The sequence below is a fragment of the Acanthopagrus latus genome, chromosome 11 (genome assembly GCF_904848185.1).
Source record: "Acanthopagrus latus isolate v.2019 chromosome 11, fAcaLat1.1, whole genome shotgun sequence".
NCBI lineage: Eukaryota > Metazoa > Chordata > Actinopteri > Spariformes > Sparidae > Acanthopagrus > Acanthopagrus latus.
In genome coordinates, this window is record NC_051049.1 from 26241234 (window position 1) to 26264264 (window position 23031).

Sequence of the window (23031 nt, forward strand, 5' to 3'; positions counted from 1 at the left end):
TAGATTTTGTTTTTGTTACTGCAGCTTACAGGATGTAAGACATTTCAGTGCATAAGCACCGTCAACAGTGATTAACAGTGAGTCTGTTGAATCTGTCATTTCAACATGTGGAGTTCCAGTGGACAGAAATAAAAATGTGACACATTTTGAATTTACCTTCTTAACATCTGTACATGCCTGTGATGATGTAGGTATGAAACAGACCAAATGAAAGTACACGTTTTATTGAAATGACCAACCAAAGCACTCAAGAATAGACAGTGAATCAGTACATAATTCTTTTCCTCCTAACTTTTTTTCATATTTGCCCATCCATCCAGTTGACTTTGAACATTTAGATGCAGGTAGGCAGGGGCATCACACCATCAATACATCTCTGACGCATGTTGAATCTGCCGTCAGATCTTCCGCTGACACATCTGAACGTGATTACATCATTATGGGGTGCATACAGCTTATCATCATGCCTATATCTGAAGGCAATATTATGTCTGTTCATGGCATCAGCATCCACAGTGCAGGGTCCTACAAGAAGTAATGGACAGATAACACTTTGTTAATGTCAGGGATGACTCTACAGTATACTGTATATATTTAGTTATTTCTAGTCTTTGTTGTAACATACATTCTATTTTTCAAATACATATATTCAGTGTTTAAAAACTAAATGCATCTTCCTAAATGTTACTAGGAACAAAATATGTGACAATATTTTGCATAAAAAAACATACTGGCCAGAAACTACATATAAAAAAAGCAGTTTCTTCTGCCAGGGAGGTCATGTTCTGTCAGCAGGATTACTAAAAATGAAGGCAGCATTATAGCACAAAGGAAGGTAAAGGTGTTGTTTTCCCTGATTACTATCCCCAGGTATCAGTGGAACAACTAGCAAAAGTTTGTAAACTCTACACTGGATAGAGGAATAACTCAACTGATGGAGGAGGCAAAGAAGGCAAAAAGGGAGAGTGATAGAAACCGAGGTAAAACAAGAGTGAGCTGACGAGCATTCACTCGATGTTCCCATGCTGATGTGTTTCCTCTCACCACCGGGACTTAAGACGGTTAAATATCAGCTTTCCTTCAAATGAGCAATAACAAAACCTGCCCATGTATTAAAACAGCCAAGTGATTTGCTCTGTCATTTCACAGCACTGAGATCAGTGTTTTGCCGTGGACAGTGGTCAGCCTGCTCATGGAAGCCATGTTGCTAGCTCCCTTTAGTTAAGGAAATGCTGTATATGAAATAAATATCTCAGAGTTTGTATGATTACCTTTTTAATCCTTATAAATATTGTAAATGCTACCTTTCTGAGTTTTAATTTCTTTGTACACCTTTAAGTAAAAAGTACGGTACTTCCCTTTAAAGTTGAGTTGAAGTATAAAGTGGAATTAAAAGAAAATACCTCACACTCATACTGATGCACAGGGCTTGAATCAAATTTCTTAAATGAACTTTTAATATTAACCAAGCTGCAAGATGCAGAGACCGGTGGGACATGTTTTAAGCACAAACCTCACAGAACACAACATGAAACATTTAAAGGGATTTGTAACTTACTGAGGCATCTCATCTTTCCAACCCATTTGCCGTTCACGCAGGTTAGGTAAGGCTCACCCTCCATTTGGTATAGATTCTGACAAATGTATTCAACCCTTTCATCATGACTGTAATGGAATCTAAGACTTTCCGTGGTGTCTCCATCTGTAAGGGGTGGTGGATTATTACAACCCAAAGGACCTAAAAGAAAGCACAAGTTTAAACATAATTGTTTTAAAGTTTTTTCACCTGGAAAGACAAGAAAAAAAAATATCTTTCACTCTGAAAGGCAGTTACACAGAGTTTTTCCACTCATGTGTTGTGTTGAAATAATACCTGTGAAAATGTCTTAAGTTGCAGTCACTTTTAAGAAACTTGACACACTAAGAAGCACCAAGAAATGTACAGTGTTCTTTGGCAGGGAAGCATCAAATCAAATCAAATCAAATCAAATCAAATCAAATCAAATCAAATCAAATCAAATCAAATCAAATCAGATCCTCTCTGCTCACTGTGGGAAACTCCTGTAAGCTGGGTCTGGTGTTTTTTCTCCAGTGCACATTAAAAGGATCAACGGAACAGAATAAATTTACCTCCACATGTTGGGAAGGGAGCACTCCACTGTCCATCGGCCAAACATTCAACCACCGCATTCCCCTGAAGAAAGTCTCCACGATAGTGGCAAGCAAAACTTAACTTTTGTCCTCTCCTTACTTGATTGTTCCGTACATTTGTAGTGATACGTACCCTGTCTGGTACACCTGTGACTTTGCAATTTTCTGTTTTGAAGAAGAAAATCTGTGTCATCATGAGGTTTATACAGTATAAACAGAAACAAATTAGACTTAAGATTTGACATTTTGTATTTATATTTAATTGAATTTACCTGCATGCCTAAAGATCTGAAATGGTACCTCCTTATGTAAACGTTCGTAAAAATACACACTTCTTTTTTTTTCTTTTAAAAAATAAACTATAGTCAATTTTCCATATTAGCAATCGATCACTTTCCTATTCCTATGTGAAAGAGGTTGGCGATGAACACATAAAAGAAACCTGCCTGACTGATTGTTGACTTGATGGCCCACAGCTTCACTGTTAGGTCCACTCTCATGGATCTAATGGGTTGTTTTTGGTCATCAGCCAGCAGCTATTTACTGAAAAAACTCTACAAACCAACTGGTACGCGGTTGGTTAATAGACACCACTAGCAACTAGCAAGTAAAAGTACTGTAGCGTTCAGTGTGTGGAGACCCAAACAGAGTTAAAAACACACCTCTCAATGAATGCTAATTTTGCTTGACATTTGCTGTATGCATATATAGTCAAGATTTTACTCAAATGTCCACCATATCAACTTTAAATATAAATGCTTGTTTTTTGCCTTCCCCAAGAACCTTTGAGCAATCATTAACAAATAATAGTTTAATTGGTCACAAGTTTGATATTTGCTAGCTCAAAGGAACAGTTCTCCCAAAAATAAAATTTGGTTATTATTTTCTCAGCCTAATGATCAAGTCAAGTCCAAAACAATCTTTGGAGCCTTCACAGCAAAGAAAGTGTTGCAGCATTCTTCAAACCAACTGAAGTAGCTTGGGACTTGTTTTAAAATGTAAAAAACATTTTTAAAATTTTTTTTCATTATTTTGAAAAGATGTTATTTACATACTGGATGTGCAGTAAAGTTTGGCTTTAAAAAGGGTCTTTTCAAATCAATCAGGATTTCCTGAGACTTGGTTGAGCTGGAATGCAAATAAAAGTTGGGTGAAATAAACAAAAATTGTATTAACAATTAAAGTGAACATACCAGTACAAGTTGGAAAAGGTGCACTCCACTCCCCAGACTGTAGGCATTCAATTGCTTCAGATCCATCCAGTATGTATGGACTGTTGCACTGAAACTGTATTGTATGTCCACTCTTCACTGTTTTATTCGCTGATGTCAGTCCAGCCACACTAAGTTGACTGTGCATCTCTTCGACTTGACAAGTTATGTCTGGAACAAATGAAACATATCATCAGATGAAAAAACTCTGAAGTTCAGTTGACTTGGGTTTATGTCTCACAGGGGCCGTCATTGTAATGTATGTATGCTTAGTTGTATCACATCAATACTGTGTGTAGAAATATTTTTGATCTTTAAGGGTTTACCTTCACAAGAGGGGAATGGCTTATCCCACTTTCCATCTTTGCCACATATCAGCATTGAACTGCCGTTCAGATATGTCCCCGGATTTTCACATTTGAAGTTGAGGAAGCGATCAGGAAGTATGGGTCCTTCATTATCTGGCAAACCATTTATTTTTATCCGTCCATTTGCAGGCGGAGGTTCACAACTCAAAGCTGAGTGAACACAACAGTCAGGTTAATGAAGAAAAAAAAGGCAAGAAATCGTTGTATAGATTATTTAATCAGCCAAAATCCCATAGTGGGGTTTCAACAGAGGGTAGATCCTCCTGATTAAGTTCTACAGTGGGAGAACATTTCATTTTTAATAATATCCTGATTGTTACAGAGGAGCTCTTATTGATTATGTAAAACGTAAAACCCTAACAATGGTTTCTTTTTTAATCAGCTATCACTTCAGCCTCTCTTTGATACTCTGCACTGCCTTAACAAAGCCCGAGCGCTGCTTGATGAGAGATAGATGGAAAAGTATTTAAGCCAGCAGACTTAACAGACTTAACTGAACCCAAGCCGATAATACCCATGACTGTTGCAGAGTCATTTGACACAGGAGTAAATGCAGGATTTATGCACTGACATTCACGACAAAAGCCAGATGTTAGCGGGTGTTAAGCATTCTCAAACCTTAATGACTGCTGATTGCCAATGGCTCCCAAAACGACATACATCATCATTCCAAAAAAAGCCCTGATCCACAAATACACCACTGGTTTAGGAAAAGGTGGATAGATTAGACAAAATATTCCGTACTACTTGTGAGAGGGCAGGTTGGACAAAATACAGTGGACCACAGTTTTGTGTTTTTTTGTGTTTTATTGCTAACTTATCTATGTTTCAACATTTTGGTTTCACACTGGACACGAACAGTGGTCTCACGGATGAGAGTCCTTGAGTTTTATGTTGTTGTACGTGCAAGAATACTTTCCAATGCTGCTTTGAAATTGCAAGTAGCAAGTCCCGACAATTTAAAAAAAAGACTTACGTTCACAGATTGGCACGTGATTGGACCATTTGTTCAGCATACAAATCCTGGTGTCAACCCTGCTTACCATTTGATACCTGCAATGAGCAGTATGGATAAAGTTTACCATTCTGAGATGAAAACACCATCAATCAGAAAAACTCCAAAAGACAGAAAAAGACAATATATCATGTTGATATTGCATTTTGTGTTTTCACTCTTACACCATTCAAACAATTGCACAACGTTAATTCTAACTTACCATATTTGATATTTAAAAGCTGTATATATATATATATATATATATATATATATATATATATATATATATATATATATATATATATATATATATATATATATACTTATAACAAATAGTTTTTAATACCATGTTTTTTATGTATTTGGTTTTGTACACCAGGCGATGACAGTATTTTACAATATAATACTTATAGTTCTAATCAGGTATGTCTTCATAAAACTGACACATGTTAATTAAAAACATTAACATGTCCTTGTATGTGCAAGTGTCCATATACTGCTTACAGTGTTTATTAGGGCCCGAGCAGGTCTCGACCTGCTTCTCCCTATTGTTTTTCCAATGATTACTTTGTTGTCCCAAATAATCGCATTTTTCACTACCTGAACACACCCCAAAACTCACCAAACTTGGGATATATGTCACACCTGCCGAAAATAGGCATAATCTACTGTCGTCCTCGATTTCCACCACTAGGTAGCTTATAACTCACATATACTTTGTCGCACAGTCAAAAACCTCATATCCACGTGTTCACTGAATTGTGCTGATTCTTGAGATATAGGCCAGGACCATTTCTGCCTACGTTTTTTTCTTTCCGCAAATTCGCAAAATTTTGCAAACCTACTTTTTCGAACTCCTCCCAGGCGATTTCACCAGTTTGCACTAAACTTTACAAACAGCATCTTTGGACTTTCCTGACGAAAACTTATTAAAAGAATTTTGATATTCCAAACATTATTCCAGTTATCAAATAACAACTTCCTGTACATTCTACTCAAAACACAGTGTTGGATATCTCCACATTGGTCTGTCTGAATGACATGAAACCCAGGTGACTGCTTCCCCATGAGCCCCTAAGGCTCAGTGAAAACAATGATAAACTTACTTTTTCCCAACTTCTCCTAGGCCATTCGACCCATTTGGAACAAACTTTGCAAGTAGCATTTGTGGACAAAACTTATCAGAAGCTTTCACCTACGTCACACTTGGTGGTACAGTCCATTTTGATGCTTCGCCATAAAACCATCAACTCATTATAACTTCCACATCCAATTTGCTATCTACTCCAAATTGCTCAAGCATGTAGAGGGTCTTGCCCTGAATACATCTAAGCAGCACACCCCAATGGCACCATGCCCTGACGTGTGTGGACTGCGAGGGCCAGTTCATCACCGCTTCCAGCTTTAATTATTATTAGTTTTGGTAAATCACTCTAGATCCACATACCCTTCATTACAAAAATATTTGATAGTTGATCCAAAAACAAATTCTGCACCCTGGATAAGTTGATAGTAACCATTGGGAGTGTCATCAGGAAGCTCACATGGTCTCACTGAAAAGAAATAAAAAACAGAGATCATTCATCAACCAAACAGCTTCTAAAAAATTTATTCAAAACTGATTTTGAACTTTGGGCTTTATACTTTGGAAAACTGTACAGTGGGATTTTGTGCTATTGGTTTTGTTGCTTTGACAGAGACATTGTTTTCCCCAGTCACTATCCCCAGGTCTGTGTTAAAGTCTGTCAACTTGGTCATATTTGTCTGTCTTTACCAACTTCTTTCTTCATCTAGATCAATATGTAACAAAAGGTGCCTACATAGTAATACAACCAAGCATTTTAATGTGCTTTCTGCAGTCTAATCGGGATTATTACTATACTATACAATTACTATATTATACTTATGGTTGTTTTTTGCTTTTCACAGTAGCCAGGCTGCTAGTGGTAGCCATGCTGCTAATGCTGTTGATGGCAGCAACAGTAATACCACTAAGGCAAGGAAAGTTAAGAAGTTGTCTATTTCTACTTTAATTTCTCAGGGAATATAGTTCCATAGCGACTATAAATGAGTTAACTTTGATGTGGATCCAATTGAAAATCCAGATCTACCTGATTGAAATATGTTTAATTCAATATTAGAAGAGGCTTGATTGAATTAAACAGGACTGCTAGACCTTGGTGAAGGTATGCACTCTACTAAAACTCTCATCCGCTCAGTGTTCTCAAGCCAAAAATGAAAACAGACATTTAGAAAATATAATCAAATGCAGCTGTCATATTAACATTCGAGACCCTAACCCAAAAAAATAAAGAATAGAAAAGAAAGACTTGTCACTCACAGTAGCATGGCCCCTTGTGGATGCCCAACCAGCCTCCACTTGTACAAATATATCGGATGGTTGGACCTGATATATAACCCACTTCACAAGTGAAATGTATCACATGTCCCTCTTGGTACTGAGCACGTTCCGTCTCTTCTGACAAGTAAGCGTTAGGAACATCAGGGAGCTCTGTACACGTTACTAAACAAACAGCAACATGGGGAAAAATAAGACGAAAATGGTCAAGTCTTCTCAACAGTTGTGTGCTACTGATGCTAGTTTGCAAAGCTGTATCAAAAACAAGTGAACCACAAGATCTTTCTGTATGTGGAGAAAATGATTTTGAGAGATGATAGTGTTTAGTTCAATCATCCATATGCTCTAATCCTACGTGATACGCCAATACCACAATCACAACATCACATACATTAACATGGATGCATTTGAATGTCCCCTCTCCCTTTAACTTAACAAACGTGTACTTTCAGAAAGTGAGAGAAAAAAAGTATCTTACCATTCTGTGATACAGAAACTTGTACGTTGCCCCACAGTTGGAGACAGAGAAGGATTAAAGACGATCGCATTTTGACAAGTGGCTGTGCAGTGACAAACTGAGGCCAACTCCTTTAACGAACTCTCTTTTCTTTGCAATGCCTGTATGTTTATCCCCAGCTGCAGACCACAGGGAGCACTATGGGTCACGACATGAACTGCCCAGTGGGATTGCACAAGGCTGCATAAACACAAAATGACACATAAACAAACAGCACACACTGTTAACATATTACTGGAATAGTTCAGGTACACAATTGATCAATTTATAGACTCTTAATAGCACATTGCTTTGGTTGACACTAAAACTGATTCATATGATAAAGCAAGGGAAACTGCCTTTCAACCAGTATAACATAAACATGTTTCAACCTGCATTCACTGATATATTCCTGTCTGATTCAGTCAGTGCGTCACTAAGGCTGCGGAAAGAGAAACTATTTATCCACTGACTTAATTTGGGAAAGATGTTAGAACACATTTATGATAAATCACATCAAATGTGTCTTGCTGGGATGGTCAGTTGAGGGTTTATACTAAAAACATACTGAAATGAGCCAAATAATATATCTATTCCGCAACTGTGTTAAATAAGACATGAATTGTTTAGCTTACAGGCAGCACACACAGACTAGTTTATATCCTGCATAAAAACACAGAATTTAAAGCTGAAGGTCTGATATGTTTGAGTATCTGGGGATGGTTAAACAGTATCTGTCCAGGATTGATTGCCACATTCAATTTGGCATGCGTAGTGTTGATAATACAAGTACAAAGTCCATTGTGAAAATCATGCTGTTGAAACAGTAAATAAGGCAAGAAGATAAAATGGTACTGAGAGAGCAAAACTGTTTATTTGCACTATGATGATGCATGTCTATCCAACGAGCAAAATCCAAATTGGATTCCTTAAAATCATGTGTTGCTGTTAGTCATGTTCTCAGTTTGAACATATTGTATGAAACTGCATTCACCCCGAAGTTGTGACATGGTTTACACCCCCCCCCCCTCCCTTTTGATAGCCAGCAGCCTGAAAACATTGCATTTCAGCTATAGCATAGGCTCTTTCATGCCTAGCTGACAGAAGTCAATTTACACTCCTTTTGTGCCTGTAAGCTTAGTTTCATGTACAAAACTGAAAACTGCCCCTAATTGTAGAGGAATCTGACAGTCAGATGTTTGCTAATTCACTGTTCTTTAAACTTTTGCTCACAAAATTGTACTGTAACTGTATGGGATTTAGTAATCTGTAAGCACAGTGAGTCGTGTTTGATCTAAATACCCAATTCACCGCTCCGGACGTGATTTCAGGACCCTCTCCTGGCATTCATTAAGCCCCTGAAAACTCACCTCTGTCCTTCATGAAAACATATTTGAAAGGTTTTTTTTTCTATGAAATTATCCACGTGGCTTTAAAATGGCTTGGATGCACCTCTATGACTTTTCGTTATGCAAGGTTCTATTGATATGCAAATTGATACGTTTTGTTTCCACAGCAGCTGGAATGTACCTGCATTTTTAGAAAGTATGGAAACTCAGAATGCAAAAAAATAAATAAATAAATAAAATAAAAAATTTACATCTGCACTCCTGACTTCTTCTAAATACTGCTCCTTTCCCAGCTGGCTGGGTGAAGCTGTCTTTGGTACACTGGCATTTTGCTCATGATATGTCTTGTAATATATAAAAAAAAAAACCACTGGGTGAACAAGGTAAAAAATCACATTTTCATAGGAAGGGGTCTTTAATGATTCCATTTTATATTAAGTCCCATTTTTACCTGTTTTAACTGTTTTAATCTTCTATTGCTGCAGTTGAGCCAGAATTTAATGAAGAAAAAATACATCTGCATCTGAGACTGAACTGCAACGTGTGCTTGCTTTAATTATTTATTCATATTTCGACATATTTTGACGTCCTCAAGCTTTTAAAACTGCACTTTCCCTCCCCCGAATAAACAGTCTTAGTAATCAAAACCCATGATTAGATCTCAGACCTGGTGGGTCCCTACTGAAAGACAGTTCATGGTATATTTTTAAGCCAGGATGAAGCCTTATTTTAAAAAAAGCTGAAATCTCTTTTTGAATGAATTGACTGCACAAACAAACAAAAGCTCTCAAATGTATCTGAGGCTAATGACATGTATTGCTCTTATCATACTTTTTCATACCTGAGAGGTCTTTTACACACTCTGGTCATTCTTTTTCATGCAATTAATTTATTTAAATTGCATTTGATTTCATAATTTATTTGAGTGAAAAAGGGGCTACATTCTATTGTAACAATGTCATTTTTTTGAGCCTCCAAAAGTAAAGGCATCAACCAATCATATGGTGTGAAACAGACGTCAGGTACCAACTCTTGACAATGGCAGACCTGTTGATTGTTTATGTTCATCAAATTATGAAGACAATGCGACAGAGGTGACTTGGGATGAGTAAATAATGAGTGGGGTTTGTGATCTGGAACTGTCCCCTCTTCAAATCCACTATTTGATTAAAATGGTTACTCACTTTGCATTTTCATGCTGTTTATTTGTTGCAAAAATAGAAACACCAAATACAGCTTTTTTTTCTTTCATTTTATTCAACAGGACTTCATAATTCACATTTTTACACAAATAATTGAATCAATCATTCCAATGATGATATGTATCTGGATCATTCTTCTTAAGAAGCATCATCATTACTTTTTTCCCCCACAGCCGATGGACAAGTACCACAGAAAAGCTTTTTTTGGCATCTTTTCTGAGACTTCATTGGGCCGCGAACAACATCAGCATCACTCCTACAGAGCTGGAAGGGTCAGGAGAAAATATCTGTGTTCAGCGTCACATCTCAACATGCGATGGGTGTAAATCATGCATCCGCTTCTAAATAACCTGTCTATGTTTTGCAGTAAAACAAAGCTATTATGGTTTAATCTGACCTGGCCAACTTGAAGGATATGTGCCTTTGCCTTGTGTGATTCTTAGGGAGGATAATCAGGTATGTTTTATCACTCATGGTGATGTGTGGTTCATATCCTGTACTTTAAAGTGATAATTGATTGATTGACAATTTTGATGTGTGGGTTATATGAGGTACTTACCCCATGTCTGTCACCTACAGTAGATGATTGTCAGCTCTCCCAATGTGTGGGGAAGCAGCATGTAGCAATGGCAAGAAAGCAGAAAGCATTGCACTACTAAACAGTGAAGGCACTACGATGTATTTTAGCTACCTAAACGAAATCTTAAAAAAATAAAAATAAAAAATAAATAAAAAACATAAAAATCAGCAGACCAGCTGCTTAGGTTGGACTTTCAGCTGCTGTCTGACGGTAAACTAAAGCACAAAAATGTTCAAAATATGGCAGACGTTAAATGGATAAATATGTTTGTAGGTTTGCTAAAATAAGTCTGGCTGTCAGTGCCATTTAGCAGCACAATACTCTCTCAGTGTCCCTGCCAATGCTCCACAGTGCCTCTCCACACAGGGGGAACACAAAGAGAATTTGGCTGTATATTAAATATAGTAAAGAGGGAAAAAAACCCAACAACAATTCATGCCTAGTCCATACATACACAAGAATACGATATCAAAAGCTTTACAACATTTCACATATTATGACATATGATGACTTGTGGATTATTCCTACTGTTGTGAAACGGTTGCAGCTTGGTAAGGTTAAGTCACAAAAATGATTGGTTCAGGTTCAGGCACCTAAAGTACTTGATTAGGTTTAGAAAACGATGATACTTAATGTGGCATGATTTACATAACACTAATCACTCTTCACTCTTGAACACACATGGGACACAAACTCCGGTCTCAAGAGGCAAGTCCTGTACATGACCCATCAAACCACTGTGACTGTTCCCGCTGTTCCCGATTAACACTACTAGACTAGAGGGGCGCTTCAACAAGTGACACCATGGGAGTAACTACAGTGTCAGACTGAGACGCTTAAGGTCACTGACCAGGCTGCAGTGCTGACACGTTGGGAGTGAGAACAAACAGGCTGTTCTGAATGAGTTGAGACATTTTTATGTTAGTGTGATATATTATTTTCTAAATTCTGTTCTAATTCTCTGTCCTTATCTATTAATGTTCAAAACATCTTTCAACTGGCTTTGTGAAGCAAGTGCAATCTTAGGTGCATCAGTGCATGGTCTGCTTTGAGTTGTTAGTCTGTTTCAATAGCTGGCCAGTCACCAGTAACCAAACCACCAATATCCACATTATTCCTAGTTCCCATGATTATGGGTGTGACTTCAGGTGCGTCCTAGCACCTTTGGATATGCCGCACATCTGTTCCAAGGGCACTAAAAGGCTAAACACAAACCTAGAAAACTTAAATTCCATTTCTTCTATACATTCTTGATGACATTCAGAATCTTGAAAAGACAGCGGAGAACATTTGGCTTCAAAACTGAAATCTTCATAAAAGCGGCCTGTGACACTGTGAAAGCTTTTCAATGTACTTACATGTGCATGTAATGCTCTTCTTCTCCCATTCCCCATCAATGCATTGAAGTGTTCCTGTGTTTTCTTCATCCATTATATACCTAGCACGGCACTGATAAGTCACTGCAGATCCAGACAAGAACTTCTGCTGATATGAAGTCACAACAACAGCATTCTCAAATTTAGGTGGGTGACCACAGGGCATCTCAGTAGCTGCAAAGGATAGAAACATGGACAGCATTAGGTTACACCCAGTAATCTTTTTATAACTACCTCTAATAAAACAGAAATATTTAAATGACTCACGTGTACAGATGTGTTGAAGTGTTGCTGTTTCAAGTGATGTTCCATTTAAGGTCCAATTTCCCTCCTGACAAATTAAGTGGTCATCCTGAGCTTGGTATCCCGTCTCACAAGTAATCGGGACGCTTTCGTTTTGTTCATAAGCTCTATGTTGACGTTCCACTTTTGCATGAGGGATTGCAGGAATTTCTCCACACTTCGTTTCCTCTAGAGTGGATACAATAGCTGACAGTTAATAATTAATAAGATGTCACCGATTAATTCACATCGTTTGAAAACAGGAATCTCACTTTTGCGCAAGTTTTTACAAATTCAGTTCATCACATAATTCATTCATGTAACCTGTTGTGAAATATACTGTTGCTATGGCCAAATCCGAGTTTGTTTGGTATGAGGAATGGGTGAGATGCATTTACTCCAGTGTGGAGTGGGATTGACCTGTCTTTCAGGAAATACCAATTGTTTCATGTCCTCAGGAATTATTCACTGATTCCAAAACCTCAGTGGAATTTCAGCTTTACCTGTAAGCCAATAAAGAATAATTACCGATGCATTGGACTGATTCAGACCACTCTATGCCAAGACATTCAGCTTCACCCCACCAGGCATCGGTGTAAAGCTTGTAACCAGGATTGCAGGTGTAGTACAGCTTGTAGTTGTTTTTGCGAACTTTAACAAATCCATTGGGAACATCGGGTTTTGGACATGCTGAAATAAACAACACAATCATTTTGGACCCAAGAACAGAATTGCAGCAGCCTTTGTGCTTTTATTTATCAGACTGGAGGTGTACTTCTGATTTCAGTAACAGTTAACAAAAATAAACATGCTAACACGCTAAATTAACATTGTTAGCTGGTACTATACCTGATATCTGCGAGTGCTTTTGCATGCTGGCATTTTGCTCACAGCAGCATCATCTGGCCACAAGTGAGGCCTTTGTGGTGTTAAAACAGTACAACAAAATATTCCTCAAGGCTGCTTCATGCTACATGAGCTGCAAGCATCATTTTCAAGTGAATGAGCAAGTCTTGATGGGATAAACCTTGCATCAAGTAGAAACCCGATTTTTTAATTTAGATTAATCCAACTAAACTAACAATGGAATGAATTTGTTTGCAGTTGCACGTTCTTACCTGCACAACTTTGGATCTCAGTCCAGTTACCTTGCTCACAGGTGACAGTAAACCCTTTATTCATGCCATTCTTGCATTGAAATTGGACTTGGTCCCTGTGGTGGTAACTTTCCTTCTCAATGTCGATAATGCCAGCGTCTTGGATGACAGGTTTGTCACACAGTATCGCTGAAACAAATTCAATGAAATTTTGAAGATACTACCTCACTACACTACCTCCAGGTGTTACTGTCAAATTCAAATAGTTTATACAGAGTATATATAAAGGCCTGTGGAGGTGAGATACCACCCCTTTTGTCAGGTCAGATGTTGCAGTGCTGCAGAATGAGCACACTAATATGGAACATCAAACAAAAAACACACAAAAGTGAAGTTTTGAAATGTCAAATATTGAACTGACATGATGTAAAAATGGAAATGAGACATGGAGGTGCTGTCTATTAAATCATCAAACAGTCATCTTAAAGGAGTACCAACTAGTTTTGCATCCAAAACAGATTGTTGTCAGTTTCAAGTTTGTGTCTGTATGAAATTCTGTAGGGGTGGAATGATGAAATAAGACACATCCACCATAAAACTGGTTAGAAGAAGAACTGCTAACAGATGCTTTCAAACCTTCACACCTGCCATTGCTGTTGTTTAGTCAGCCTGTTTGTCCTTAAATCACTGATTCTGTGTGGCCTTCATTTTCCATTTCCCCACAGCGTGACTGATCTCTACCAACTGAGTTGTCGTAACAAGAGTGATTACATCTGTTCGGTCCCTGATCAACACTTTTACTTCACCTCATGAATCCAAGACCATACACATAAATAACTCCCCTGCCACTAAGTATAAATCTGAAATGCTGGCATGTCCCATGGCATTCACACCACAGGCTGAAGATTGGACACACTGCTGATCTGCTGGGCCCAATGGAACATGAATTTTAGTTGTTTGTTGTTGTTTCGCTCTTTTCGTGGTTACTTTATCCATCTCAAAGGAGCTTCACAGTTTTCTAACTGACTTATCCAGAGGGCAGTACATTTGGGATTGACTAGATGGTTATTTCCTTTATATCCATTATAAAGTAACAAATCCATAGAAAGAGACAGAGACATGTCCAACAATGAAAGTGCGCATTGCACTTCCTCACCTGTACACTGTGAATCCCCGGTCCAACCATTTTCCCCACAGGTTCGAGTAGGACGTCCTTTATAACCTTCCTCGCACTCATATTCGGCCCGTTGATTGATAGTGTATCTCCACTTGGGTTTGACAATCTTTGCATGCGGGATAGCTTCTCTTTCACAAGTTATTTCTAAAAAACATATTCAGCTATTTATTTACTAAATATGTTCAGGATATCCAGTTTGTCACATGCTATCTCTGTTAAAAAAGGCATTAATATATTACCATACACATTTGTTTCACATTCGATGGTGATGTGGACAATGAACTTGTAAGCAACAGGCTGGTAGTAGTGTTGGAATTACTACCAGCCTGTTGCTGGTACTTTGTGGTAATTCAACCTATTAAAAAGGTTAATAGAGTTATGTTTCATTTCACTTGTTGGCGCTGGTTGGAGTGAACTCTCTGATGGTATCCAGAAGGCAGTACATTTGGGTTCGACTGGATGGTTATTTTCTAAAATCTGTTGTAAAAGAACAAATCTGTAGAAGGAGACATGTCCAACGATGAAAGTGTGTGTTGTGCTTCCTCACCTGTACACTGTGAATCCCCGGTCCAACCATATTCCCCACAGGTTCGAGTAGGACGTCCTTTATAACCTTCCTCGCACTCATATTCGGCCCGTTGATTGTTTGTGTATCTCAGCTTGGGGCTGAGAATATTTGCATGCGGGATATCCTCTCTTTCACAAGTTATTTCTAAAAAAACATGCAGTTATTTATTTACTAGAGATGTTGAGGACATCCAGTTTCTCACGTTATCTCTGGGAAAAAAAGGCATTTGTAAACTACCATATACATTTGTTTCACATTCATTGGTGATGTGGAGAGTATGAACTTGTAAGCAACAGGCCGTTAGTAGTGTTAGAATTACAGGTTAGAAATGCAGACCCAGACATAGAGTAGTGACACAGCTCTGTACAAAACAGTAATGATCAGCTGACTTTGTAGTGATTTGGTGGTAAAGGTTAATAGAGTTATGTTTCATTTCACTTGTTGGAGCTGGTTGGAGTGAACTCCCTGAAGGTATCCAGATGGCAGTACATTTGGGATCGACTGGATGGTTATTTCCTAAAATCTGCTTTAAAAGAACAAATCCATAGAAGGAGACACGTCCAACAATGAAAGTGTGTGTTGCACTTCCTCACCTGTACACTGGGAATCCCCGGTCCAACCATTTTCCCCACAGGTTCGAGTAGGACGTCCTTTATAACCTTCTTCACACTCATAATCGGCCCGTTGATTGTTTGTGTATCTCCACTTGCGGTTGACGATATTTGCATGTGGGATATCTTCGCCCACACAAGTTATTTCTAAAAAACATATGCAGTTATTTACTTAGTTTTTAACGTGGAGAGAACGGGCTTGTAATTTACCTACCTAATGACCAACCGACCGACCAACCGTCCTTCCTACCTACCTACCTACCTACATCTACACACAAACCAACCATCCCACCCTTTGGTAAAACAAGCACAGAATGATTCTAGTCAGTTTTCACAGAGGACCATCAGAAAGCATCCTGACTGAAACTGCCATGGTTTGTGCATGGTCCAGGACAAAAAGCCTCCACAGCTGGGGATTGAAACTGCTCACTGGTACCATCTACAGAGCATCTGTGACATCAGTGAAGTGAGATGTCTGCACAGAGCACAAAGGATAAAATCAGGCTGGACACACTGGATACCTGCGTACATGAAAAAAAACCCCCCAAAAAACTGCCCTTACCCTGTTGTGAGTATTCCCTTTATGTCAGAGACATTTAGACATTAAAACTGTGGTAAAATGCTGGTATGATATCCATATGACTGTCTACAGGTCATTTTTCAGGTCTGTTTGTGCTCTTTGTCATCATTGCAATATTTACACTGCTGTCTCCCAGTGATTGCTAACTGTGATAGTGACGCTCTTCGGTTGTAATTCAACAAGTCAGAGACATTCAGCACAGCAAACTCTACTCTGACAGCGTCTGGGCCTTCAACTGCTCCTGGGACAAGGATTTTTAGTGGCTAGAAACTATTGGCTGAGAAACCGAAATGGGATGCTGAGTCCTCCAGCTGAAAATCGACTTGAGTTTTTTTTCAGTAGCTGCATATAGTGGAAATAAAGTTCCTGGGACTTTTTGGTGAAAAAATTTAACAAAATGATGATACAATACAAAAAAAACCACATTATTATCACAAACACAGATTAACTTCACCATACCTTGACAAAGTGGATTTGGTCTCCACCCATCTCTGGTGCATGTGGCCATGTAGCTGCCATCTGGGCTCTTGTAGTTTGCCCTACACCTGTATCTTGCAGTATCATAAAGTATCATTTTTTGCCCCCAGTAGACATTCCAAGAATACACATGTTGCGGGCGTTGATTGCTGCATGTAACCTCTGGAATGGAATTTTGCATTTTAAGTAAGTTGACACAAGATTAATAATGGTCAGCAGCACTCAAGCTCCTGTAGTTTTTTTACCTTTGCATACAGGTCTGATAGTCCATTCTCCACTGTCAGTGCATGTAGTTACTGCTGAGGTGTGCCGAGGGCTAGTAATCCAGTACTTCTCTCCACAAGTGACAGTAACTTGTTCATCAGGTGAAAACACATTTCTGTAAACAGGTTCATAGCTGGTTCCTTCAAGTGGCGGCAGTGTCAGTCTACATTTAATGGCTGCGATAGTTAGGAAATTAAGCACATTATCTGTCAGTTTGTTTACCAAGACACAAAATAGTTCTATATCACCCGTCTGGTATTTAATTTCAGTAGCAGTGTGATCTAGCCAATTAATTGGGTTTCTCAGTTAATGCTTACGTTCACACATAGGCGTTGGGCTCCACTCTGCTCTCATTCCGATTTTTGTGCATTTTGAAGGTCTCTCTTCAGTGCGTTTGTATTTGTCAATGCAATCAAAATGCAGAACGTCATGTTCATTGTACTCACGGATATTTCCATGCACAATACCATTTTCAATTTTAGGTGCTTCACATTTTATTGCTGTTGAAGAAAACAAGTGAGCATGAATAGAATTAGAAAATGCGTTCATTGGAAGACAAATATTATGGAGCAGTAAAGGATTAAATACAGAAGTAAATCAATGAATGACATGAACTTACCCACTTACCAACATTTCACTTTTAAAAAATGAATTCATGAAAACAAATGACCGTTCTGATTCAGGAACATACTGATTAATTCTGAGTAATTTAACTTTTGCATTCTTTCTCACTGTCAGCCTGCTGTTAATGAAATGCAACAATTCCTGGGTAGTTTTCAGTGAAACTCTGATTGCGTTTAAGATGCTGAACGTCCCCAGCTTGAGCTGGTGGAATTTCTGTTCAGAACAATATTTTTTTGTTCCATTTTGTCTGACTTGTCTGACAGTGCCATCATGAACTCCCCTGCATGGGCTTGGAATGAAGATTCGTCTAACATTGTACAGCCCGGACCCTAATGTATTCCTAGGAATTCTTTCTTTCTTTCTTTTTCTTCCGAGGAAGTCATACTTCCCATGGGCGAAAACTCACCAAACTTTACAGAAGCGCACTGCTCCAGGTCTGAAAACAGCTTTATATTATTATTTTTTCACTAATACAGCCCTGAATTGTACCAAAGGAAATTCAAAGGAAATTCACACTGTTACTTCCACTACAAGGGTTGGAGGATTACTCAGCGCATACTCAGCGGATTTCCACAAAACCTGGACGGAGGATGGATCTTGGCCCAGAATCGACCCCATTCACTTTTGGTACAGGTCCAGATAAAGGGACGGGACGAGGGATTTTCTCACTTCCAATAACATTGAGAGGTAGTGCATTTTTCCACATTTTTGTTAATTTCTCAGGTAATAATGCGTTCATTTAGATGACTATATTAGGCATACATCGGTGGCTCGTGTCTATAATCATAAGAAAATTAAATAAAGATAAATAAACAACTAATAAATGTCTTTTTTAATTGTAATTTCAGTAAAAGTATTGATTCTTACCTGACCTACAGACAGAGGTAAGATAGCCGTTTTTCTCTTGTTGTCACTCATTTTAGCTAATCATCAGCTGGCTTTCATGCCATACTCAATGAACAGATATGAGAATGCTAACAGTCTTCTTATCAGTAATAAACTATTGCTTTAAGATGTTAAATGATGTCCATAACACTCATTTAACGGTTGAGACACACCTACAGGCGCAACTGTATTTGATTTCATATTGACATGGATGTTGTGAGTTTTGGGTTCCACATTCATCAATTGTTGAAGTGAAGAATTTGATCTATTGTAGTAGAAATCAGCTGGTTTTTGTCTACTACAGTCTGAGTTGAGAGTTCACCAGGCTGTGGTGTGAAAGCAGTTTTTAATTGTTGACTGTTAGGATGTTACATGGTGGCTTGTAGGTGGTCAGTAGTTGTTGTTGGCGTTACTTGTTGGTTGCTGGGTGGTTACACTGCGTGCGCACTGGGTGTTTCATGCGTGTCTTTATTGTTTTCTTTCCCTTTGCCTATTCTCATGCTTGCTTCTCTCTAAAAAAAAAAAAAAAAAAAAAAAAAAAAAAAAAAAGTAATTTCTGGGCTTCGCTATTTTCATTCTGTTTCATATAACCAGCTTTACCTTTGCATTTTGGAGCTTCGCTACTCCACGATCCACTGTCATCACAATAGATCTCCGCTGGGCCGAACAGGATTTCAGTGTTAGATTTACAGCTAAAGCGAACTACGTTGCCAAAGGTTGCTTCTTCTGGGTCCCCATTCACCTGGACATTATCATCGACATTGATCACTGGGCACTGTTGAGCTGGAAGGAAAAACATGATGAATTAACTAAATCAGACAACCAAAAGACTAACATGTATTGACCTATAGGCAGACAGGTAACAAAGACATTAACACACAGTGACATTTCCCCCTGCATGTCATGATGATGGATGAACAACATCCTTCATTTCAGCTCTTACCTTCACAGACAGGAACAACACCATCCCAGCCTGCAGCCATGCAACGCCGGTAGTTTATGCGACTCACCATTTGGTAACTGAAGTGGATATAATACAGAAAATGAACAATTTAAATGTCTCATTAAAGGGCATTATTTAAATGACACACTTGTTATGCAGGGCACACAGCGGGGATACAGTATTATGCTCACAAAGCACAACCAAACATCGGAGACAACAGCAAAAAGGTGTGATTACAAATATTTACATACCCTTTGTGGCAGGTGTATACAACTTTTGAACCGAAGACAAAATCGTTTCCCTCTTCAAGTTGAAAATCTGCAAACTGGGCATCGCCAGGGTGACCACATGATCTTGCTTTATAATGTTAGAATGAAAGAGAACATGACTAAATATACTGCTGAGGCCCAGATTGCAGCAATGTAGCAAATGGTGCTTGCATTCAACAAGAAAGCTATGATATGACATGAAGTCCATAATAACAATACAATAAATAATTGCCTCCTTTGACATTGTGCACTTATTCTAACCATCTTTTAACTCCCACCAATGAATTAAATTTGTCATTGTAAGTGTAAAGTGTACTTTCCACCACTCGATATGACGGAATAAATTCAATTCCAAACTGCAAAAGATTTTTACTTACGCTGACATTTGGTGCCTTTAGATATCCATTCTCCCTGGGTACAGATGATTTTGAAAAAGCCTGTGTAACCGACTTTGCAGCCCACTCTTACTTGTTTCCCACCGGAATAGCTTTCTTCCAGATTAGTTGTGTCGAAATTTGCATCATAGAGTTTGCTCTCTAGAAACTTTTGACGTGTGCAGTCTGTGGGATGGAAAGAAAACCCCAAAAGAAAAAACAATGAACTAATGAAATAAGATTAAAAAAACAAAACAAAAACAAGAATACAAATTATTGAACTTCATGGCCTTACCTTGACATTTCACAGTGGTCAGTGTACACACCCACAGAAATAGGACGCAGCTTATTGTTATTATGTGCATTTTATCTCCATGTACCTGGGCTGCCAAGGAGAACAAAAAACTGGAGGCTGAAACACTGTTATACACAGAGAGAGCTGTGGATTTTCGTTGGCAAAAAAGAGATTGCTCAATGATTTACGCAATTCTGTGCCGGCCTCCAGCTAAAAGCTGACAGGGAACAGAAAAAAAGGGAAGGTGAACACACACACACGCAGACTCACACGCAGCACACTGTGTGACACACTGGTCCTTAAAAAAAAACCTTGAAAAGACTGTAGTTATCAGTTTTTGTGAAAAACAAACCAAAATGTTAACACTGATGACAGTGGTAGTCTTTTACAGGGTATTTTTTAGTGTCCCCGTGCTGGCGGGCTTTGCTTTGTTTATCATTCAGTGATGAAAAAACGCTATTCCTGTAAGGGTCTATTTGTTTTTATCTTCTCGGTAATGATTTGCAGAAATCAGTTGAGCAAACAAAATGGGTTGCATTTCAGCAAGTTGACTCTGGCTCTTCTATTCTTCAGTAAGTTTGAAATTAAAAAAATAAGCACAGCAGAAAAGCAAAAGTAGATCATTATTTTAAAAAAATATGACTGTAACCTGAGTTTTAAAAAAAATCACTCTAAAGAAGCACGTCAACCTGAAAGCTCCACTCAGACAAAGTGGTTGTTTGATGATGGTTTTGTAAACAACTAATGTGGATTCTGACCTCAGTTTGGTAACTGTTAAAACACGGCGCAGCTGTTACGCAATGCAGGATTTTCTTTATTTTCAGAAGTTAAGTGTGTGTCACTGAAAAATTACACAAACTCATTCCTCAGAACATTTGTTACTAATTTGAATGAAGGAGCCGACAATCTGATACCAAGCAAATTCTGAGGCACATGTGGGTTTTTTTTAGCTGTTAGGCTGTTAAGGTGACATTGCATATCTGTCTCATAAATGATAAAACTACCATTTGCCCTGCCTGACAAAGTTAATTTGTTGACATACTGTTGAACCACTTTTGTTGACTGAGGATTGTAAGGGCTGTTTCTTCAGGCAACTACCTTCCTTCTCCATGGTGGACAAAGCAGAAAGAGAGATAGGCAGTAGGATCTTTGAAGAATTGGGTCTGTAATTTAGACAGAAGTTGAAGACACTGGATATTTTGCGTGCTGACATGTAGCGTCTCCATTTGTGAAGAATATCATGACACAATGTGTCCCGATCTGGAACATAGTATATGTTGATGGGACACTGAAAACTACACAGTTCAAATTGAATTTGTATGTATATATATATATATATATATATGTATATATATATATATATATATACACTGAAAATACATGCCGTTTTAAGATTATTCAGTATCAGGCTGATTGAGGAGGGAGAAAGAGAAGGGCAAAGGTATCTATCTACGTCTATCTATGTTACGTTTATGTGGGTACGTGATCAGCATCTTAAACCTCAAGGACCACAAGGGCGCCCCAAATCCACCATCTTTTTCCTTTTTTTTTTTTTTTCCTTTTTTCTTTTCAGGAAGTCAATTTTGGTGGCAAGCAAATGAAAACTCTGGAATGCATTATTAATGCAAAGGAAAAACTCACAGAGGAAATAAAAAAAACAGGAACTAAACAAATGACCAAATATAATGTGCAGAGAAAAATGATTTCGGTAGTTCACAGTGGGGGAGGATACTAACTGTTTGTAATGTGTTGGTTCTAATAGCTGATCAAATTAAACAACTACTTTTAGTTAAACTTCCAATATTCCTTTTAAGGAATGTTAATTGCATCTCTCACGTTTTGATAGTTAGTGTGAAATGTTCTGAGCTACAGGCTACATGATCATAATTGTGACCATGCAAGGAATATAAATAATTAGCCTGCCTTTTTTTGGTTGGTGTATTGTAAAGCTATTCATAGTTGACAAAAAAAGGCTCTAGATTGAGCTGCCTCACCATCAGTTTAATGAGCATGCAAACAGCAAGAAATAATCTTGAAAGTGATTACCGTAATTACATTAATAATGCAACCACAAAGTTTGCATTGTTCAGTCATTTAATCAAACATATGCAAACCAATATCATAGTAGGCTACCTCTTTAAGTCATGTTAACAAGTTCCTTCAAAACAAACTGACAGCAATCCAACAATGTCCAGCAGCACAGGAGAGCCAAGAGAACAGTTCATCTTGTAGAAACAGGCCCAGTAAAACCAGACAATCCAGCAGTAGCATCAGTGCTTCACACTTCACCCTCAGGAATAACTCAGTTTCCACTTCAAACGTACAAGTGCGATCATAAATAATACAGCTGTCCATTCAGCTGCAGGATTGCACACAGAGAGACTGTAACAGAAGGACAGACTCACATACAGAGAGATGTGCTGCCATGAGTCTTATCTTGGACACCACTAGGCCTGCTAAGCCACCAGGCCATAAAATCCAAAATCCGATAGCAGG

The 23031-nt window shown here is 38.3% G+C and overlaps 2 protein-coding genes across 6 annotated transcripts; both read right to left on the reverse strand.

Annotated features, from left to right (window-relative positions):
- Positions 1–208: 208 nt before the first annotated feature.
- Positions 209–7724, reverse strand: LOC119028875 (complement factor H-like). The gene is made up of 9 exons (XM_037115282.1): positions 7565–7724; positions 7069–7251; positions 6175–6280; positions 4707–4783; positions 3689–3880; positions 3345–3533; positions 2131–2316; positions 1559–1738; positions 209–525 (listed from the first exon to the last, which is right to left on the reverse strand). The coding sequence occupies exons 1-9, from the start codon at positions 7632–7634 to the stop codon at positions 335–337; spliced, it is 1374 nt and encodes a 457-aa protein (XP_036971177.1). The 5' UTR covers positions 7635–7724; the 3' UTR covers positions 209–334.
- Positions 7725–10164: 2440 nt separating this feature from the next.
- Positions 10165–20837, reverse strand: LOC119028871 (complement factor H-like). Of its 5 annotated transcripts, XM_037115274.1 has the most exons (16): positions 20536–20818; positions 20244–20426; positions 19849–19954; positions 19598–19674; positions 19255–19437; positions 17463–17645; positions 17127–17321; positions 16864–17043; positions 15807–15971; positions 15193–15357; positions 14625–14789; positions 13490–13657; positions 12900–13061; positions 12357–12560; positions 12072–12263; positions 10165–10397 (listed from the first exon to the last, which is right to left on the reverse strand). In XM_037115274.1, exons 1-16 carry the CDS (start codon positions 20603–20605, stop codon positions 10390–10392), a joined length of 2406 nt encoding a protein of 801 aa, XP_036971169.1. In that variant the 5' UTR covers positions 20606–20818; the 3' UTR covers positions 10165–10389. The 5 variants fall into 5 exon arrangements, with proteins under 5 accessions (XP_036971169.1, XP_036971172.1, XP_036971171.1 ...); XM_037115277.1 differs by lacking the exon at positions 14625–14789 and having other exon boundaries at positions 20536–20837; XM_037115276.1 differs by lacking the exon at positions 15193–15357 and having other exon boundaries at positions 20536–20836.
- Positions 20838–23031: the final 2194 nt, after the last annotated feature.

Excerpts from the sequence above, each read along its gene's own strand:
- LOC119028875 (XM_037115282.1), bottom strand. The coding sequence starts at position 7,634 with ATGCGATCGTCTTTAATCCTTCTCTGTCTCCAACTGTGGGGCAACGTA. Across the intron at positions 7,252-7,564 it reads AGTTTCTGTATCACAGAATG|TAACGTGTACAGAGCTCCCT; the intron begins GTAAGATACTTT and ends CTGTTTGTTTAG. Across the intron at positions 3,881-4,706 it reads TCACGTGCCAATCTGTGAAC|CTTTGAGTTGTGAACCTCCG; the intron begins GTAAGTCTTTTT and ends GTGTTCACTCAG.
- LOC119028871 (XM_037115274.1), bottom strand. The coding sequence starts at position 20,605 with ATGCACATAATAACAATAAGCTGCGTCCTATTTCTGTGGGTGTGTACA. Across the intron at positions 20,427-20,535 it reads GACCACTGTGAAATGTCAAG|ACTGCACACGTCAAAAGTTT; the intron begins GTAAGGCCATGA and ends TCCATCCCACAG. Across the intron at positions 17,646-19,254 it reads CGAAGCTCCAAAATGCAAAG|CAATAAAATGTGAAGCACCT; the intron begins GTAAAGCTGGTT and ends TTTCTTCAACAG.